The 16,513-nt window shown below is 39.7% G+C and overlaps 1 protein-coding gene across 1 annotated transcript in view; it reads right to left on the bottom strand.

Annotated features, from left to right (window-relative positions):
* Positions 1-16,252, bottom strand: part of Slc28a2 (solute carrier family 28 member 2) — a 29,413-nt gene extending 13,161 nt beyond the window's left edge. Inside the window, exons 1-2 of the mRNA XM_076849398.2 lie at positions 16,172-16,252; positions 15,958-16,043 (exon numbers count right to left, since the gene is read on the bottom strand). Of these exons, the coding sequence (XP_076705513.1) occupies positions 15,958-16,043; positions 16,172-16,252 (167 nt within the window). The remainder of the gene's footprint in view (positions 1-15,957; positions 16,044-16,171) is intronic.
* Positions 16,253-16,513: the final 261 nt, after the last annotated feature.

Here is a 16,513-nt window from a genome sequence, read left to right as displayed (position 1 = left end):
ATAGTCAGTCAGGTGTACATTGACAGGAAGAAAAATACCACCAACCTCAAGAATCTGCACAGGCAGGCCTGAGAGATGCCCAGGAAGTAGGGTTATTCAAGCTGGATTTAACCAATATTTGTACAGTACTTTCCATTAGTTTGGGCTCTAAGAACTTTGCAAATACTAACTCATTACTGTCTCCTAAGAACCCTGCAAGTAGTTACAATTATCGTTCCCTTTTTTACAGATGTGGAAACTGAAAAACAGAGACATTAAAGTAACTTTCCCAAAGTCACAAAGATTGTAAGAAACCAAGATATAATCTAAACTTTGGCAGCTTGCCTTCTGAATCTGAGCTTCTAACCATCACCCCTTGCTTACTTTACCTAGACTCCAGACTCACCTGTCTGCCACTCATAAGTATCCTCAGCACATGCAGCCGTGTGAGCAAAAAGATCTGATTTCCAAGCCCTTGGAAGCTCCAAAGAAGGAGAGCCCAGCAAGAAGGTCCCAGTCTGGCCATCATGCTGAAGCAGACTAGCTTAGCCAGGGCTGGGACTAGCCACCAGTCTCTGATGCCCTGGGGTCTCGGCCCACAGAACATTAGGAACTTTCCCTACTGTTGTCTTGCCCATTTAACAGACTCCCTGTTCCCCATGTACAGTCTTATTTTGGGGGATTGAAGCTGCCACACCTACATCCTCAGCCCCTAGAGCATTCTTTTTCATTCCTCTCTCTACACACTCCTAACGTCTCCTTTCTTCAGAGAACCCAAATCTGTCTGCTGGGCAGAGTGTGGATTATCAGATAAAGGGAAGCTGAGGAAGGAGGAAAACTTATCTTTATCACTGTCTGACCAATTCAGGAGGATATTTAGGATGTCAAGAATTCTGCTGCTTTGCCATGCCCAGTAGAGAAAGTAGTGAGTGAAAAGATTTGCTTAGATAAACCAGTGTCCCTGAAGACAGCATTATCTTTTGGAACATCATTCACAGAGTACACCAAGCAAGGAGTTTAATTGCAATCCTAGATTTCCTGTGTGCCAGGTCTTTGATTTCCCTCTCTAGATCCATGCTGCACTTGCTGTCTGCCCTGGAAGTCAGACCCATGTGGACTGCACCAAAGGACACCCAGGCCCTCTGGCTTACCAAGTTGGGTTCAGCCAGTGGGACCCCAGAGGAAACCAGAGTAGGCAAAGACTGAAGCCACGTGTATTGTAATCTGACTCTCCTGCCAGGGTCTTTTGAATCTTGTCTCTTCAGGCCTAGGAATAATGAGCTTCAAACTTTAATTCCTTATACTGTCCTTTCTTATGAATCCACTACTCTTTATGTACATCATTGTTACAGCCTCTTTGTGAATAAACCCTCCTCTAATTAGCCTAATTTAGTATGCCATCTGTTTCCTGTTGAAACACCAGGTGAAGCTGGCTTAAAATTATACCCAATAAATGCCAGCTGAATGAGGACACTGCAGAAAAAGAAGGAGCATGTACCAGTCCCAGGGTAGATATAGATCACAGGATTAGAAAAGAATTCTACCATCACCTCCTGACCACAAACCCACCATTTCCCGGGAACCAGAGTTCAGTGGGTATTTCAAGAAATCAATTAGGAATACTTATCTGTGCAAAACTCATTAACAGGATCCTAAAATATCAGGTTAGAATTGGGCCTCTGGTTTAAAAAAGAAAAGGCATAAATGAGAGGTGTTTCAAAGGAAGAAGAGAAACGAAGCTTTCTCACCTCCTTTAAGCCAATTGAGAAGCAGTGCATACAGGCATATGAGCAGGTGGCCTGGGCTCTTGTTAATACTACCAGGCTTTTTACTTTACATAATGGTATTATTTGAGCATTAATATCTGTGCTATATTGGGAAACTGAATTGAAAAGAAATCTGAGAGATGGCAAAACTTCATGTCTTGCCCCTACCCTGTTAGAAAGTACATACCCACTAATAGGTTTTGCAGGTGTATGTGGGAGGCTTTCCAGGTATGGACTGTTGACAACCCTCTCAGGTAAATGTTTTCTGCCTGCAGCCCCGAATGACAAGGGGAAACAGAGTAGATAAAAGCAACGGGAAGCACTACCTGCACATGGCGTTGGTGGGTACCATGGGTCAGGCCTTGCTGAGTGTTTGTGCATTTTCACAATGACCCAGTCCAAAAGGCATGGAAACTCTCCCAACTAAGGGAGAGAGAGCTATGGGAGCTGCCAGGGTTTGTGGTACTTTTCTTTTGCTAGTCAGAGTGGGAAGCTTGGGATAGCCTTCAGAAAATACAGCTCCAGTGACTGTGGACAGTGTGGCCCTGGGTATTTGCTTCTCTATCTTGAATTAAGAACTAAAAGAAAGGAGGAAATGAGTCAGCCCAGAATCAAAAAGCAGTATGAGTAAGGATGAAGACCTCCAGGCATTAACCAGAATTTTTTTTTTTTTTTTGAAGGGTCAAAGGTTTTATTTTGGTGGCATGAGAAGACTCAGTCATTTGGGTACTCTACTGAGTACCACTTGGCCAGATTGAAAGTTATGTATACAATTGGTTTTGAATTAGAGAAGAGTAGGTGGTGGTGTCTGGAGACTATAGAGCAACTGCCAAAAGTATTCAAGAGAGAATGGCAGCTGAGTCTTAGCAAAGGGATGTTACTAGTCAAGATGGAAAGAAAAATAGGGGTTGGAAAGGAAGGAAAGGGATATCAGTGGAAACCAGCAGACTTAAACTGGCAGAGGCAGAAGCTCTGTGCAGCAGGAAACAATTGATTCTCAGAGCCCACATTACAAGTAGAGTAAGAGGGGACCTTATACCAGAACTCAGCCAGGTGCTCCAATGTCGAGTTGGGGGTGGAGGTTGCCTTGGAAAAGAATTCCCCTCCACACAGCACCAGCCCCTGTCCATTTCAGATGACAGTGGACCATCTTCTCCACACTGATGTGGAGGCACAATGCCAAAGGTCCACAAAGACAGGAAGCATCTGCACGGTGGCCTTTCCTACTGGCCCTTCAACTCTTCCTTCCAGAACTCTTCTCTCTCTAAATTAGAGGTAGCAGTTGTCCTGAGAGGCAGAGGACTCTTCCCAGAGAAGGTGCTCTCTCTCATGACTACTCCAATGGCCTTCAGGACAGGCCCTTTAATTTAGTCCTGCTACAAGAAAACTTTCTCCAAGTTTGTCATTTGCTCCTAATTAAACATTCTTCTAATGATTTTACTCAGAAAGTAAGGATTAATACGCTCTAGCTTCTTTGACTGCTAATAGCAAGCTCAGGCCCTAATGAAAAAATATAACAGTAGGGGGCAGAGTTTCCCAGTAAGGATGAACTGCCTCTAATTGGAAACTTGCATTGATAAGCAATATAGCCAGGTCCTGGACAGATTTCCAAATCTCTCATCCAGTAACTTATTTATTGGGAGTGGAGGCGTACCGGGAATTGAACTCAGGGACACTTGACCACTGAACCACATTCCCAGTCCTAGTTTGTATTTTATTTAGAGACAGGGTCTCCCTGAGTTGCTTAGCACCTCACTTTTGCTGAATTCACGATCCTCCTGCCTCAACCTCCCATGCAGCTGGGATCACAGGTGTGCACCATTGTGCCCGGCTTCATCCAGTAACTTATACATCTTCCACCCACTGACCTATCTTGCCCATCCCTCTTTACCAGGCTTACTGCCTCTCAACCAGGAAGATGGAACAGTCACTTATATGACAGGCAGAAGAGCAGAAGGACAGTAGGCTTAATAAGAGCAGCTGGAGAGCTAAAGAGGAAGCCAAAAAGAGAAATGATCTCTAAGAAGAATGATGTTGAATATCAAGTAGCAGGACAAATGAGAAGATGCTAGATCTGGAATGAAGGTGACTGCTGCTTGTGAGAGTGTTTCCCAGGAGAATGACTGAGGGAAAGGGGTGAAAGAGTGAGTGTGAGCAGCTATGGACCACTTCACAAAGTCTTCTTTGTGAAGAGAAAAAGAACCAGATACTGTTTCAGCAGGAACTGCAAAACCTCATCATCTCTCTCTCCAAAACACCACAGGGTTATTACAAGTTTATAAACAAAGGAAATGACCCTGCCAGCAGGTGGCAGAGTTAGGATTTAAAACCCAGATCTGCAATTCACAATAGCTAAACTATGAAACCAACCTAGGTGCCCTTCAACAGATGAATGGAAAAAGAAAATGTGGTACATATACACAATATTACTCAGCCATAAAATTTTGAACTTCTGAATATTACTCAGCCATACAAAAAGTAGAATATTCCTCAGCCATAAAAAAAAAAAAAAAAAAAAAAGAATGAGGGCTAGGGTTGTGGATCAGCACATGTGGGGCCCCAGGTTCGATCCTCAGCACCACATAAAAAAAAAAAAAATAAGTGAATAAAATAAAGGTATTGTGTCCAACTACAACTAAAAAAATAAATATTTTTTTAAAAAAAGAATAAAACATGCTAAGTGAAATAAGCCAGTCCCAAAAAAACAAAGTCCAAATTTTTTCTCTGATATGTAGATGCTAATTTCACAATAAGGCGAGGGTTGGGGAAGAATAGAAGTACTTTGTATTAAAAAAAAAAAATGGGAATGAAGGGAAGAGAGGGGGAATGGGAATAGGAAGGATAGTGGAATGAATCAGACATTACTAGCCTATGTGCATATATGATTATACAAACAATGTAATTCTATATTATGTACAACCAGAAGAATGAGAAGTTATACTCCATATATGTATAATATGTCAACATATACTCTACTACCTACTAATTAGGACAAATAATAATTAAATAAATTTTTAAAACCCAAGCCTGCTTCAAAGTGCAGGACTAAATTCCAAAGGGACCACTTCAGAATTCTAAAGTACCTCTAGAATTTGAAAAGCACGCTTAAGTGAGCTAAGCATTTTGTAAAGAGCAGTAGAATTTGCTGGCATTGGGATACAGGGAGCATGTGAGTGGATGATGGGAAGAAAGCTTGGGAAGAAGGTGAGAAACCAGGTCACATAGATGATGTGCCATATTTGGGAATTTGGACATTATCCTACAGGAAGCAGAGAACCATTGGAAAATCTCAACAAGGTAATAACAGGAGCAGGTGTACGTTCTAGAAAGATGGCCCTGCACCCTGAAGCAGGACTGACTCCCACACATGGATGCTTGGAGGCAACTGCAGTAGCAAAGCAGCAATTTATTCACAATCAACCTAAAACTGGGTTAAAGATGCTAAGTGAAGGAGCTGATCAGAAAGGAAATTGATGGTGAACCTACCAACGGACAAGGCAGAGCAAATCAGGGAGTTGGTGGAAAGCAAAGAGGGAATTCCCAACATCAGCACTCATCTACAGTCACAAACAGATGAATGATGAGAGGACAGCGATTGAGTACAAATCCTGGTGTTGGCTCTGAGAGGAGATGGCCTTCCTTCTATTTCAGCCTCTGCCCCATCACTCACAAGGAGGCATCATACATCCTCTAACTCTGGAACACCAGAGACACTCTCCCTGCCCTGGATGTCCAGTATTGCATGTCTACTGGAGGGACAATGTGAGGACCCCAGGATGCAGTGTTCCTGACCCAAAGGGCCCTTGCCAGCGATTGAGTTTTAGTTTCCAATCCAGTGCTTCCCTTTCTTATGGCTATGTCCCTTGTCAACAAAATATTTCCTGGTGCTTGGGGTGTAGCTCAGTGGTAGAACACTTGTCTACCATGTGCAAAGCCCTGGGCTCAATCCCCACCACCACAATAAAATAAAATGTTTTCTGGCCTCCAAAAACAGGAAAAGAAAGACCATCGGAGTGGCTGTCGGTGGGAGGTGTGTTGGAGGCCAATTAAGAAGTAACTGTGATGGTTCAGGGGAGGGCAGATGGGGGAATGGAGTTTAGGACAGATCAAGAGCAGGGAGGGAAAAGAGATGTGAAAACCTGGGCTGCCTATGATGTTCCTTCCATAAGCAACTAATGTCTGTGGGTTCCTTCCATGACAATGTGGGGCAAGGAGAAGGGCTTTGTGGAAGGGGTAGGCTGATGACATTTGCCAAAATAGAGAAGCCAGCCTGGGGAGGCAACCTGAGTTTGCCAAGTTTCCACATGAGTGCTGAGAGCCTAGCCCCGTGCCCAGCAGAGTGGGAAAGCAGCAAACCTATGCTGACAGGAGATTGGTTTGGGGCACATATAATTTGAAATATATATGTGACATCTAGGTGCAGACTGATGAATCATTATATATATAAGCTTCAAAAAAACATATATAGGTTGAAGCTCAGAACAAAGGTCATGGCTTCAGATGTAGCTCTCAAGAATTAAGTGAAAGAGTATGAAGAGGAGGTTACAGACAGAATCCTGGAAGCTAAAGATAAGAAAGAGCATCAAGACAGGTAGTGTGTATCATTAAAATCAGTAAATGAGGGATTGGGGAAGTAGACCAGTGGTAGAATATTTGCCTAGCATGTGTGAAACCCTGGGTTCAATCCCCAGTACTACCCCCGAAAATTTTTTTTTAGTTTCAAGTAAGGGATAGAAGGACAGACACCCAGTGAAAGTGGGTGTACACTGAACATAATGAATGCTTCATTGGTCACCTACCAAGAATATTTCAGTAATAGGGCTGAAAACTAAATGCACTGGGTTGAAAAGTGCATGGCAAATGACAAAACAGAAATAGAAAGTAAATTACACTTGCCATGAAACTTGACCGTGAAGAAAAAAAGGTATCACAAGGTAAGGTTGATTTGTTTTATTATAAAAGGAAGAAACTTGAGTATGATTACAGACTGGGGAATGGTCTAAGGAGAGATTGATGATATGGGGCAAGGGAAAGGGCTTTGTGGAAGGGATTGGAGAAGGATGGGATTAAGAAAATGGATAAATAGATACGCTTCAGATTCAGGCACAGTAGGCCTTCTCATAAAGACGGGGAAAAGATAAACATTCATACAGGTGCAGTTTTCTTTAAGTTGAAGCATATGAGAAGATACTAGACTTTTTAGACAAATTATATATATATATATATGTCACATTGCACTGTATGTTTTATATGTGATGTGTGTGTGTGTGTGTGTGTGTGTGTGTGCGCGCGTGTATAGTAAAATGTATAACAACAGCTTCATGCAGTAGTGCATGTTTGTATGATCCTAGCAATTCAGGAGGCTGAGTCAGGAGAATCACAAGTTCAAGGCCAGCCTCGACAACTGAGCAAGACCTAGTCTCAAAAGAAAAAAAAAGAAAAGAGCTGGGGATGTGGTTGAGTGGTAGAACAACCCTGGATTCAATCCCCAGCACCAAAAGAAGAAAGGAAGGGACGGGAAATGTACCACAGTATCACCAAGGCTGGGAGAGGAGAGCTAGAAGTGTACTATCATGAGAGTATAATATCACTTGAAGGTAGGTGTGGTAAATTGAAGAAGTACAATATACACCCTAAAGCAATCACTAATAAAACAAAAAAGGAGATTAAAATGCAGTCATTTTAAAGTATTTGGTTAATTAATCTGAAAGGCATTAAAAGAAGAACATGTGAGACAAACAGAAAGAAGTAGCAAGATGACAAGATTAATCCATTAAATGCAAAATGGCCTAAACAATCCAATTAAAAAGCAAGACTGGCTGGCAGGTTGACTTAAAAAGGCAAGAGAGAATTTTTTTTTCCTTTTTTTGTACTGGTGATTGAACCCAAGGATACTTGACCACTGAGTAATATCCCCAGCTCTTTCTTTCTGTATTTCTTTCTTCTTTCTTTCCTTATTTATTTATTTTGAGGCAGACTTTCTAAATTGTATAGGGCCTCACTAAATTGCTGAGGCTGGCCTCAAACTTGTGATCCTCCAGCCTTAACCTCCTGAGTCACTAGAATTACAGATATTCACCATTGTGCCTGGCACAAGAGAAAGAACATTCTTTTTCTCATAGAGAAAAAAAAATAGGACAAAGTGCATTGTAAGGTAATATTTTAAGTAGTATTGCCATTAAGGAAGTTAATGACAAAAAAATACTTAATCTTCTTAGAAAGAAATAATACTAGATTATATACCAATTAGCAATGGAGATGGGGTAGGAATGGTAAAATTGGTAGATTAAGTGGAATTAGGAATTTGAGAAGAATATTAATTTTTTAATTTTATAAATTTTTTTAATATTTATTTTTTAGGTGTAGATGGACACAACACAATGCCTTTATTTTTATGTGGTGCTGAGGTAGAACCCGGGTCCCGCCCATGCGAGGCGAGTGCTCTACCGCTGAGCCACAATCCCAGGCCTAATTTTTTAAATATTTATTTATTTATTCTGGTACCAGGGATTGAACCCAAGGGCACTTAACCACTGAGTCACATTCCCAGGCCTTTTTTAAATTTTATTTAGAGACAGGGTCTCACTGAGTTGCTTGGGCCATACTAAATTGCTGAGGCTGGTTTGAACTCTCAATCTTCCTGTCTTAGCCTCCCAAGCCACTGGGATTACAGGCGTGCACCACCGTACCTGGACTTTATTTTTATTTTCTGCAATACTAGGGATTGAAGAAGAATATTCATTTAAGACAATGGCCAAAGGAAAATAAGCAGGTGAGTTCATAGGGCTGAAGTCGGGCCAATCTGAGAAGGCGGCTCAGGCAATCCATGTGAGCTCCATGTGAAGTTGAGGCTTACCTGAAAAGAGCTTAGAACTGAAATTGAGCAAGGTTTATAACAAAGTTAGTCTGGTTAACAAAGCTAATAGGATCACATTCCTCTTTCTTGGTAACTAGCTTGAAAGGTAAAGAATTCAGGTAAACAAAAATTCTAACATGACATCTCTTCATTTCTGAAGTCAAAAACTGGAAGGAGTGGGATTTAGAAGAGAAGCTAAGAAAAAGTGTGTCTCTTTCTTCCAGAGCTCTCAGCCCTGCAACCCCTTCCCCCAAGTTATACCCAAATTTAGGACAGGATGCTTCCTTGTCAAACCAGCCCCAGGTCCCTGACACCACCCAGTCCTATTACTCAGGGTAGGGTGACAGGAAGAGCAGATGTAACTTTTTACCCTCAGCAGATACACCCCCTGCTGTACAGAAATTCAGCCTCTCTGGCCTACATCCCTTGATTTCCTTTATTTTCACCTCAGTGGATCTCTGGCCTAACAGCTTCTCTCTCTACCATCTTAGGAAAAACTGACCTTCTCACTTACCAAGGAAATCCTACAATTCTACCCAACAAATCCTCCGGGCTTTGTCTCGCAGTGATTTCATTACTCACTCTTTCCATCTTCTACTACTACCCACCTTCCTTCTCTCTGCCTCTCCTGGCTTTTTTCAATCATCAGATGTATTTTGGTTCACTGCACCTTAAAAAAAAAACACCCTTTCCCTGCCACCAATTTTTTTTTTAATTCTGACAACAAAAAACCTTCCCTAAAATGTTTATTAGATTGCTTTAGAAAAATGGGTCAGTTCAGAAAGAGTAACAAAAAAGAAAGAAGATAAAATCATTTTGCATTGGATCAGATTCAGGATGTCCTGAGCAACTGAGTAAGAGAACTTGATAAAGACAAGAATCTGAGAACACCTGGCCTTTAGTCCATCATTAACTCTGGTCAATTCCTTTCCAAAAGTGTCTCTAAGATGTAACTTCTGTAATCTATCCCCACTCACTCTGCCTTAGCCCAGGCCCCTTCATCTCTTGCTTAACACAATTATGAGCCTCTCTCTCCCCCCCACTCCCATCCTCTCTGTACTGGGGATCGAAACTGGGGATGCTTTCTACTGTGCTACATCCACAGCCCTTTTTCTTTTTTATTTTGAGACAGTCTTGCTAAATTGCTGAGGCTGGCCTCCAACTTGCGATCCTCCTATCTCTGCCTCTTGAGTCACTGGGATTACAAGAGTACACCACCATACCCAGTTACAAGAGCCCTTTAACTAGCTTCCTGCCACCAGTCTTTCCCTACTCTGATACCCTCTCCACATTTCTGTCAGAGTTATTTTCCTAAGACAAAGCATGGTTCCTTCTTTCCCCTCTCCTCTTTAAAACCCCGTTGGCTCCCTAGAATAAAATCAGACTCTTTGGGACTGGCATTTCCCTTTTCACAGTCTCACTGCTTGCCTCTTTTCCTGTACACAACCCATTGTTTCACCACACTGACTATCTTACCCTCACAGAACACATAAAAACTTTCACAACCCCATTCCTAGTAAGTTCTATAACCATTCTCCATCTGATAAACTATTCATCCTCAAAGATCCAACTAAATGTCACCTCCCAGGTGAAGCCTCCATTACAAAGCAGAATTACACATACCATGGTGGGGGGCGCTTTCTTAATATCTAATCCTGCTTGAGGGGTAAAATCTGGTACAACCATGTTTAGCATGGGCTAAAGCTATCTACCCTATGACACAACTCCATACCCAATAGGAAGGGATGCTTATATTTACTAAGAGACATGCATAAAATTGTTCATAGTATCACAATTCATAATAGCAAAAGTGGGGAAACGACTCAAATCTCAACCATAGTAAAATAGACAAGAACATTATGGTAGACTCTATACAGCAATTAAGAAAATACAAACTAAAATACCTGCATCTCCTGGATGTGATGTTGAACAAAAGAAATCAGACATAAAAGTAAAACATGGTATAGTTCCATTAAAAACATAAATTCAAATATCCACATAAAACAGACAAAAATAATACATGATACTAAAAGTCAGGAAAGTGATTACTTTTGGGGAAGAAACATCAAATGAAAGGAGACATAAAATGATTCTTAAGTATAGGTAGTGTTTTAGTTCTTCATCTGAGTGTTGATCATATAGGTGTATTCACTTCTTGAAAATTCATAAAGGTGCATGATTATGTTTATTTTTCTGTATATATGCTATGCCTTATTAAAATTACCCTAAAAGGCAACATATGTGCCAATTAAACTTATGACATGAAATCAATTATAATACACATCCAAATTTCATTTACAAAAAAAGCGAAAAAACAGAGTGATTGAAATATGTTATAACATTTGATTTATAAATCAAAATAAAGAAATTCACTTCAGGGCTGGGGTTGCGGCTCAGAGGTAGAGCACTCGCCTAGCATATGAGAGGCATTGGGCTTGATCCTCAGCACCACATAAAAATAAAAAAATAAAGGTATTGTATCCACCTATAACTAAAAACAAATAAATAAATATATTTTAAAAAAAAAAGAAAATCACTTTATAGGGCTAGGGTCACGGCTCAGTGGTAGACTGCTTGCCTAGCACGTATGAGGTGCTGGGTTAGATCCTCAGCACCACATAAAAATAAATAAATAAAGTAAAGGAATTGTGTCCAACTACAACTAAATTTTTTTTTAAATAAAGAAAATTGGGACTGGGGATATAGCTCAAGCGTTAGCACGCTCACCTGGCATGCATGTGGCCCGGGTTCGATCCTCAGCACCACATACAAGCAAAGATGTGTCCATTTTTAAAAAAAATTACAGATCAGGGCTGAGAATATAGCTTAGTCAGTAGAGTGCATATTTAAAAAATAAATAAAATAAAGAAAATTTACTTCATAAAATTATAACTCTAGTGGCAGCTATAAAAAAGACAAGTAGGCGGGGCATGATGGTGCACACCTGTAATCCCAGTGACTTGGGAGGCTGGAGCAGTAGGATTGCAAGTTTGAGGTCAGCCTTAACAATTCAGCAAGACCCTGTCTTAAAATAAAAAAGAAAAAAGGCTGGGGATGTAGCTCAGTGGTAAAGCACCCTTGGCTTCTATTCGTAGGAAGGAGGAAGGGAGAGAGATGAAAACGACATCAGTAAACTGGGTTAAACCATTGTCCTGATTTGGAAGACCCCCCCCCAAAAAATTAAATAAACATGACAACACTCTATAATCATTCTTTTTTGGTTGTTTTTTTTTTTTTGGGGGGGGGGGTGGTTGCACTTGATATTGAACCCAGGGTCACCTTACCACTGAACCTAATTCCCGGTCCTTTTTATTTTTTGATTTTGAGACAGAGCCTCACTAATTTAAGGTCTCCCTAAATTGCTGATGCTGGCCTTATACTTGGGATCCTCCTTCTTCAGCCTCCTGAATTGTTGGGATTAGAGGCATATGCCACCACACCCAGCATCTAAATTAATATATAATATTAATGCAATAACAATTCTACTCCCTTCAGAAATATTTTTAACTATCTATCTATCTATTTTTGCATGCTTGCATGCTAGGGATTGAGCCTATGAACTCCTGCATACTAAGCACACATGCTTTACCACTGAGCTACACTCCTAGCTGGGAATACTTTTAGAATTTGGCAATTTGAGAAGACAAATTATTTGAATAATTGTGGCACTAGGGATTGAACTCAGGAGTGCTTTATCACTCAGTTTTGTCCCTAGTTCTTTTTATTTTTAATTTGAGACAGGGTCTCACTAAATTGCTGAGGTCTCACTAACTTGCTGAAGCTAGCCTCAAACTTGTTATCCTCCTCCCCTGAATTGCTGGGATTATAGGCATGCACCACCACACTGGGTTCCAAGGAATATTTTTAAAAGGGAAAACTAATGCAAATACTTGGCCTGCCAAATTTTAAAGTGCATTGTAAACAATTATGACAAGGAAAAAAATACTCAAATATAGATTAAAAGCTGGGATATAGTTCTACATAGTGTTTGCCTAGCATGCCCAAGGCCCTGGGTTTGATCCCCAGCACGCCTAAAAACTAAAACTAAAAATTCAAACTATCACATTAACTTAATGAATTCCAAAGCTGAGGAAACATCAGAATCGAAGAACTCACTACTTATTAACTATTGTTGAGCAGCTAACTAGATATCAGTGTGGAAAAGCATCAGCTTAAAGCCACACTTCATACTGCATCCCACAAAGAATCCCAGATCATCAGAGTTAATCAAGGAAAAAAAAAAAAATTAGGGCCAGGTGTGGTGGTACACACCTGTAATCCCAGTGGCTCAGGAGGCTGAGGCAGGAAGATTACAAGTTCAAAGGCAGCCTCAGCAATTTAGAAAAGCCCTAAACAACTCAATGAGACCCTGTCTTTTTTTTTTTTTGGTCGGGGACAGGTGCTGGGGATCAAACCTGGGGCCTTGTGCATGCAAAGAACTCACTCTACCAACTGAGCTATAGCCCCAGCCTGAGACCCTGTCTTTAAATAAAATATTTTTAAAAATGGCTGGGGATGTGGCTCAGTGGTTAAGCCCTTCTGGGTTCAAACCCTGGTACCAAAAAAGAAAAAAAGTGTATTCCAGTAGGTACAGGGTCTCTGGTCTTATGCCTAGTCCTTGAACCACTTTGAGTTTTGTACATGGTGAGACAGGAGTTCAATTTCATTCTACTACATTCTACTACATTTCCAGTTTTCCCAGAACCATTTGTTGAGGAGGCTATCTTTTCTCCAATGTATGTTTATGATGCCTTTGTCTAGTTTGAGATAAATGTACTTATGTAGGTTGTCTCTGTATCTTCTATTCTGTACCATTGGTCTACATATCTGTTTTTGTTCCAATACTATTCTGTCTTTGTTACTATGACTCTGTAGTATACTTTTCCTGCTTCACTTTTTTTTCAATAAGAATTGCTTTGGCTATTTTGGATCTCTTATTTTTTCAAATGAATTTCATAAATGCTTTTTCTATTTCTATGACAAATGTCATTGGAATTTTAATAGGAATTGCATTAACTCTGTATAGTGCTTTTGGTAGTATGGCCATTTTGACAATATTAATTCTGCCTATCCAAGAACAGGGAAGATCTTTCCACCTTCTAAGGTCTTCTTCAATTTCTTTCTTTAGTGTTCTGTAGTTTTCATTGTAGAGGTCTTTCACGTCTTTTGTTAGGGTTTTTTTTTTCCCCCTTCAGTACTGGCTATTGAAGGTAGGGCTTCACACATGCTACAGAGATTTTGAACAAAGGAGTTCAGAGTTATGCCATAGGCAGTTCTAGTAGAAGCTATATAGGATAGGTTGGCAAGAGATGGAGAAAATTGGAAACAAGAAAATCTGTATGGGTGCTATTTGGATAATTAAGGAAAGAGAAGATGAGTTTCAAAATCCAGCATCTACCTTAGTCGATGAAGAAAAATTAAGTCACATACAAAGACGCCAAATGGAGAAACATGGAGCTTTACTACAATTTAAGAAATGCAAGTTAAAACTTCAAGGCATGATTTTATAAGTACATAGCTAGTTAACGTTTTTATACGAGAAATGTAAAGTTGACAAGAAATGAGAGGAACCAGAAATAATTACACATTAGAGCAATTTAAGGTGTCAAGGACAATCTGGCACACACACACACACACACAAAAAAAAAAAACAAAAAACCAACATCCTTTCAGCTAAGTGCTAATATTATTCTTGTTTTACAGGGCAAAAACAGGTTTGGAGAAGATAAGTAACCTGCCCAGCATCTGGTAAGTGGTGTAGAGAAAGCTGCTTGTACTGGCTCAAAAGAGGAGATTATTAAATTTTTAGGAATTTTTTTAGTCTTCATCAAAAATTAAATCACATAAACTTACAGTTAACTGACATTAAAAACAAAGATAATAACTACTCAAAACTCACCACTTCCTATTTTACCGCATTTTACTACCATCTAAACTCTTGAAGTTATTTATATCTATTGTAGGGTGGAAATATCATACAATGATGTGCAATCGTGTAGCTCTTCCCAACTTCTTATTCAGTGACATCTGTCTGATACCTCAGAATCAATTATGTTGGGAATAACTTAAAACTATAGGTAAATGCTATAAATTACAGCTTAATTTATTATTTCATCTAGACTAAGGATCACCAAACTATAGGCAAAATCCATTTACCTTCATTTTATAAAGTTTTGTTAGAACACAGCCACATCCTTTTTTTTTTTTTTTTTGTACATCCTGTGGCTTTTTTTTCCCCATTAAAATGATAGAATTCAAAAAGTCATCAAAGATCTTATGGCCCAGAAAACCTAAAATATTTACTATTTTTTCCATTACAGGAAAATTTTACCAACACCCGGTCTTATTCACTAAGATCAGCAAAAATATCAATCAATATTCATGGCAAAACTACACTCGGAGAGCCAATTCTTGAACATTTACCAGCACCCCACTGGATAGAATTCAGATAATCGTTCTAAGAAGTCAAACTATAGAATTCATGTTACTAACTACAATACTGGTAAGCAAAGTATAAACTGTTAGTAAGCACAAAAATACACAAAGAGCTTATCATCAAGTCATAGATAGGTGGGAAAAACAATGGTAATTTTCGTGTTGACATGTATTTACATAAAAAAACATAAGTTAAATTGTTAAACTGTAGAGAAGAAAACAAAAGACTGAAGAAGTCACTGAGTTAGTTGTTAAAAATAAAGAGGGTAAAACAACCTTTTGTTTGGGAACATCTATGATCATAGCCACACATTTCTTTAAACTATCCCATATTCTCCTCTTCCTTTTTCCATGTATGACTTTTGCACTCTTTATAATACCCAGCCCCTTTCCACATCATGGAACATGGTTTCCCACTAACCTGTTTTATCCAAACAACTTTCTTCAACATTATTTCTAACACAGATCCATGATCAAATTCAAAGATTTTTCTCACTTCTTTCTTGACGCTGTTCACATAACACTTTGGATTGTACCTTCAACCTTGAGTTCCTTCCCTACACTTCCAAGACTCTGTACTCTGTCTTTCTTTATCATCTTTCCAGTAAGTTGTTTTGCCCTATTCCCATGTTTCCCTTTCTATCCATCCATAATCTAAGTATTTCAGAAAAACTTTGTTTTTAATCAATATGGGGGTAAGTTAATTTCTAAGCCTCAATTTTCTAATGCAAAGAAAAATATTAAAGTAGTACTCCCCAGTCCAACTAACACTAATGAACTTATTTATGACACAGGTTTATTTAACAATCATGTAAAATACAAATATGTGCATATGGTGATGTGGGGTGGTTATAGTCTCATTGCCACAAAAAGACAAGCTCTCTGAGAATGTAAATGAATTAGATTCTAGAATATATATACCTTGGGTAAGAGGGAGACTCCAGACTGTCCTCAAAACTGTTATCTTGCACGTCAGTCCTTTTGGTTGCCTTAGGACTTACTTCTGTCTGTAAACAAACATAGAACTGAGGTTAGTCACAGAGCCCTGCCAGAGGTGAAGGAGTTTGAGAGTAGCCCCTAAAGGAAGCCATAAAGCAGCCCACAACACCCTGCAGAAGAGAAACTAGTGAATTACCGTGAGCTCCAGCCCTGGATTCTCTAGGCCATTGTCCACTGTGGACAGAGCAATGGACTGTGTTCCACTTGCTTTCTCCATCTCCTGTTCTCAACTGAAAAACAAACTCAGATCCATGGCTAAAAGATTGATTATTCTCTCAGGAGGGGCTGGTGAGAATTTCTAAGGCCAGCTACAAGGAAACACAGAACTAAAGTCCTTTAGAGAGTTAGTTGATTTCTTTAAGAATGAGAATTGGGAAGATTAGTGCAGAATTTAAAGTAAATAATGAAAGATAAAATTCTATTTCTTGTGAATAGCTAAGGAAGGGGCAATAAAACAGAAGAAGAGAAATGAAGGGCA

Source organism: Callospermophilus lateralis, chromosome 3, assembly GCF_048772815.1.
Source record: "Callospermophilus lateralis isolate mCalLat2 chromosome 3, mCalLat2.hap1, whole genome shotgun sequence".
Classification (NCBI taxonomy): Eukaryota; Metazoa; Chordata; class Mammalia; order Rodentia; family Sciuridae; genus Callospermophilus; species Callospermophilus lateralis.
Note: the sequence above shows the minus strand (reverse complement) of the source record. Positions and strands in the feature narration are given on the sequence as shown.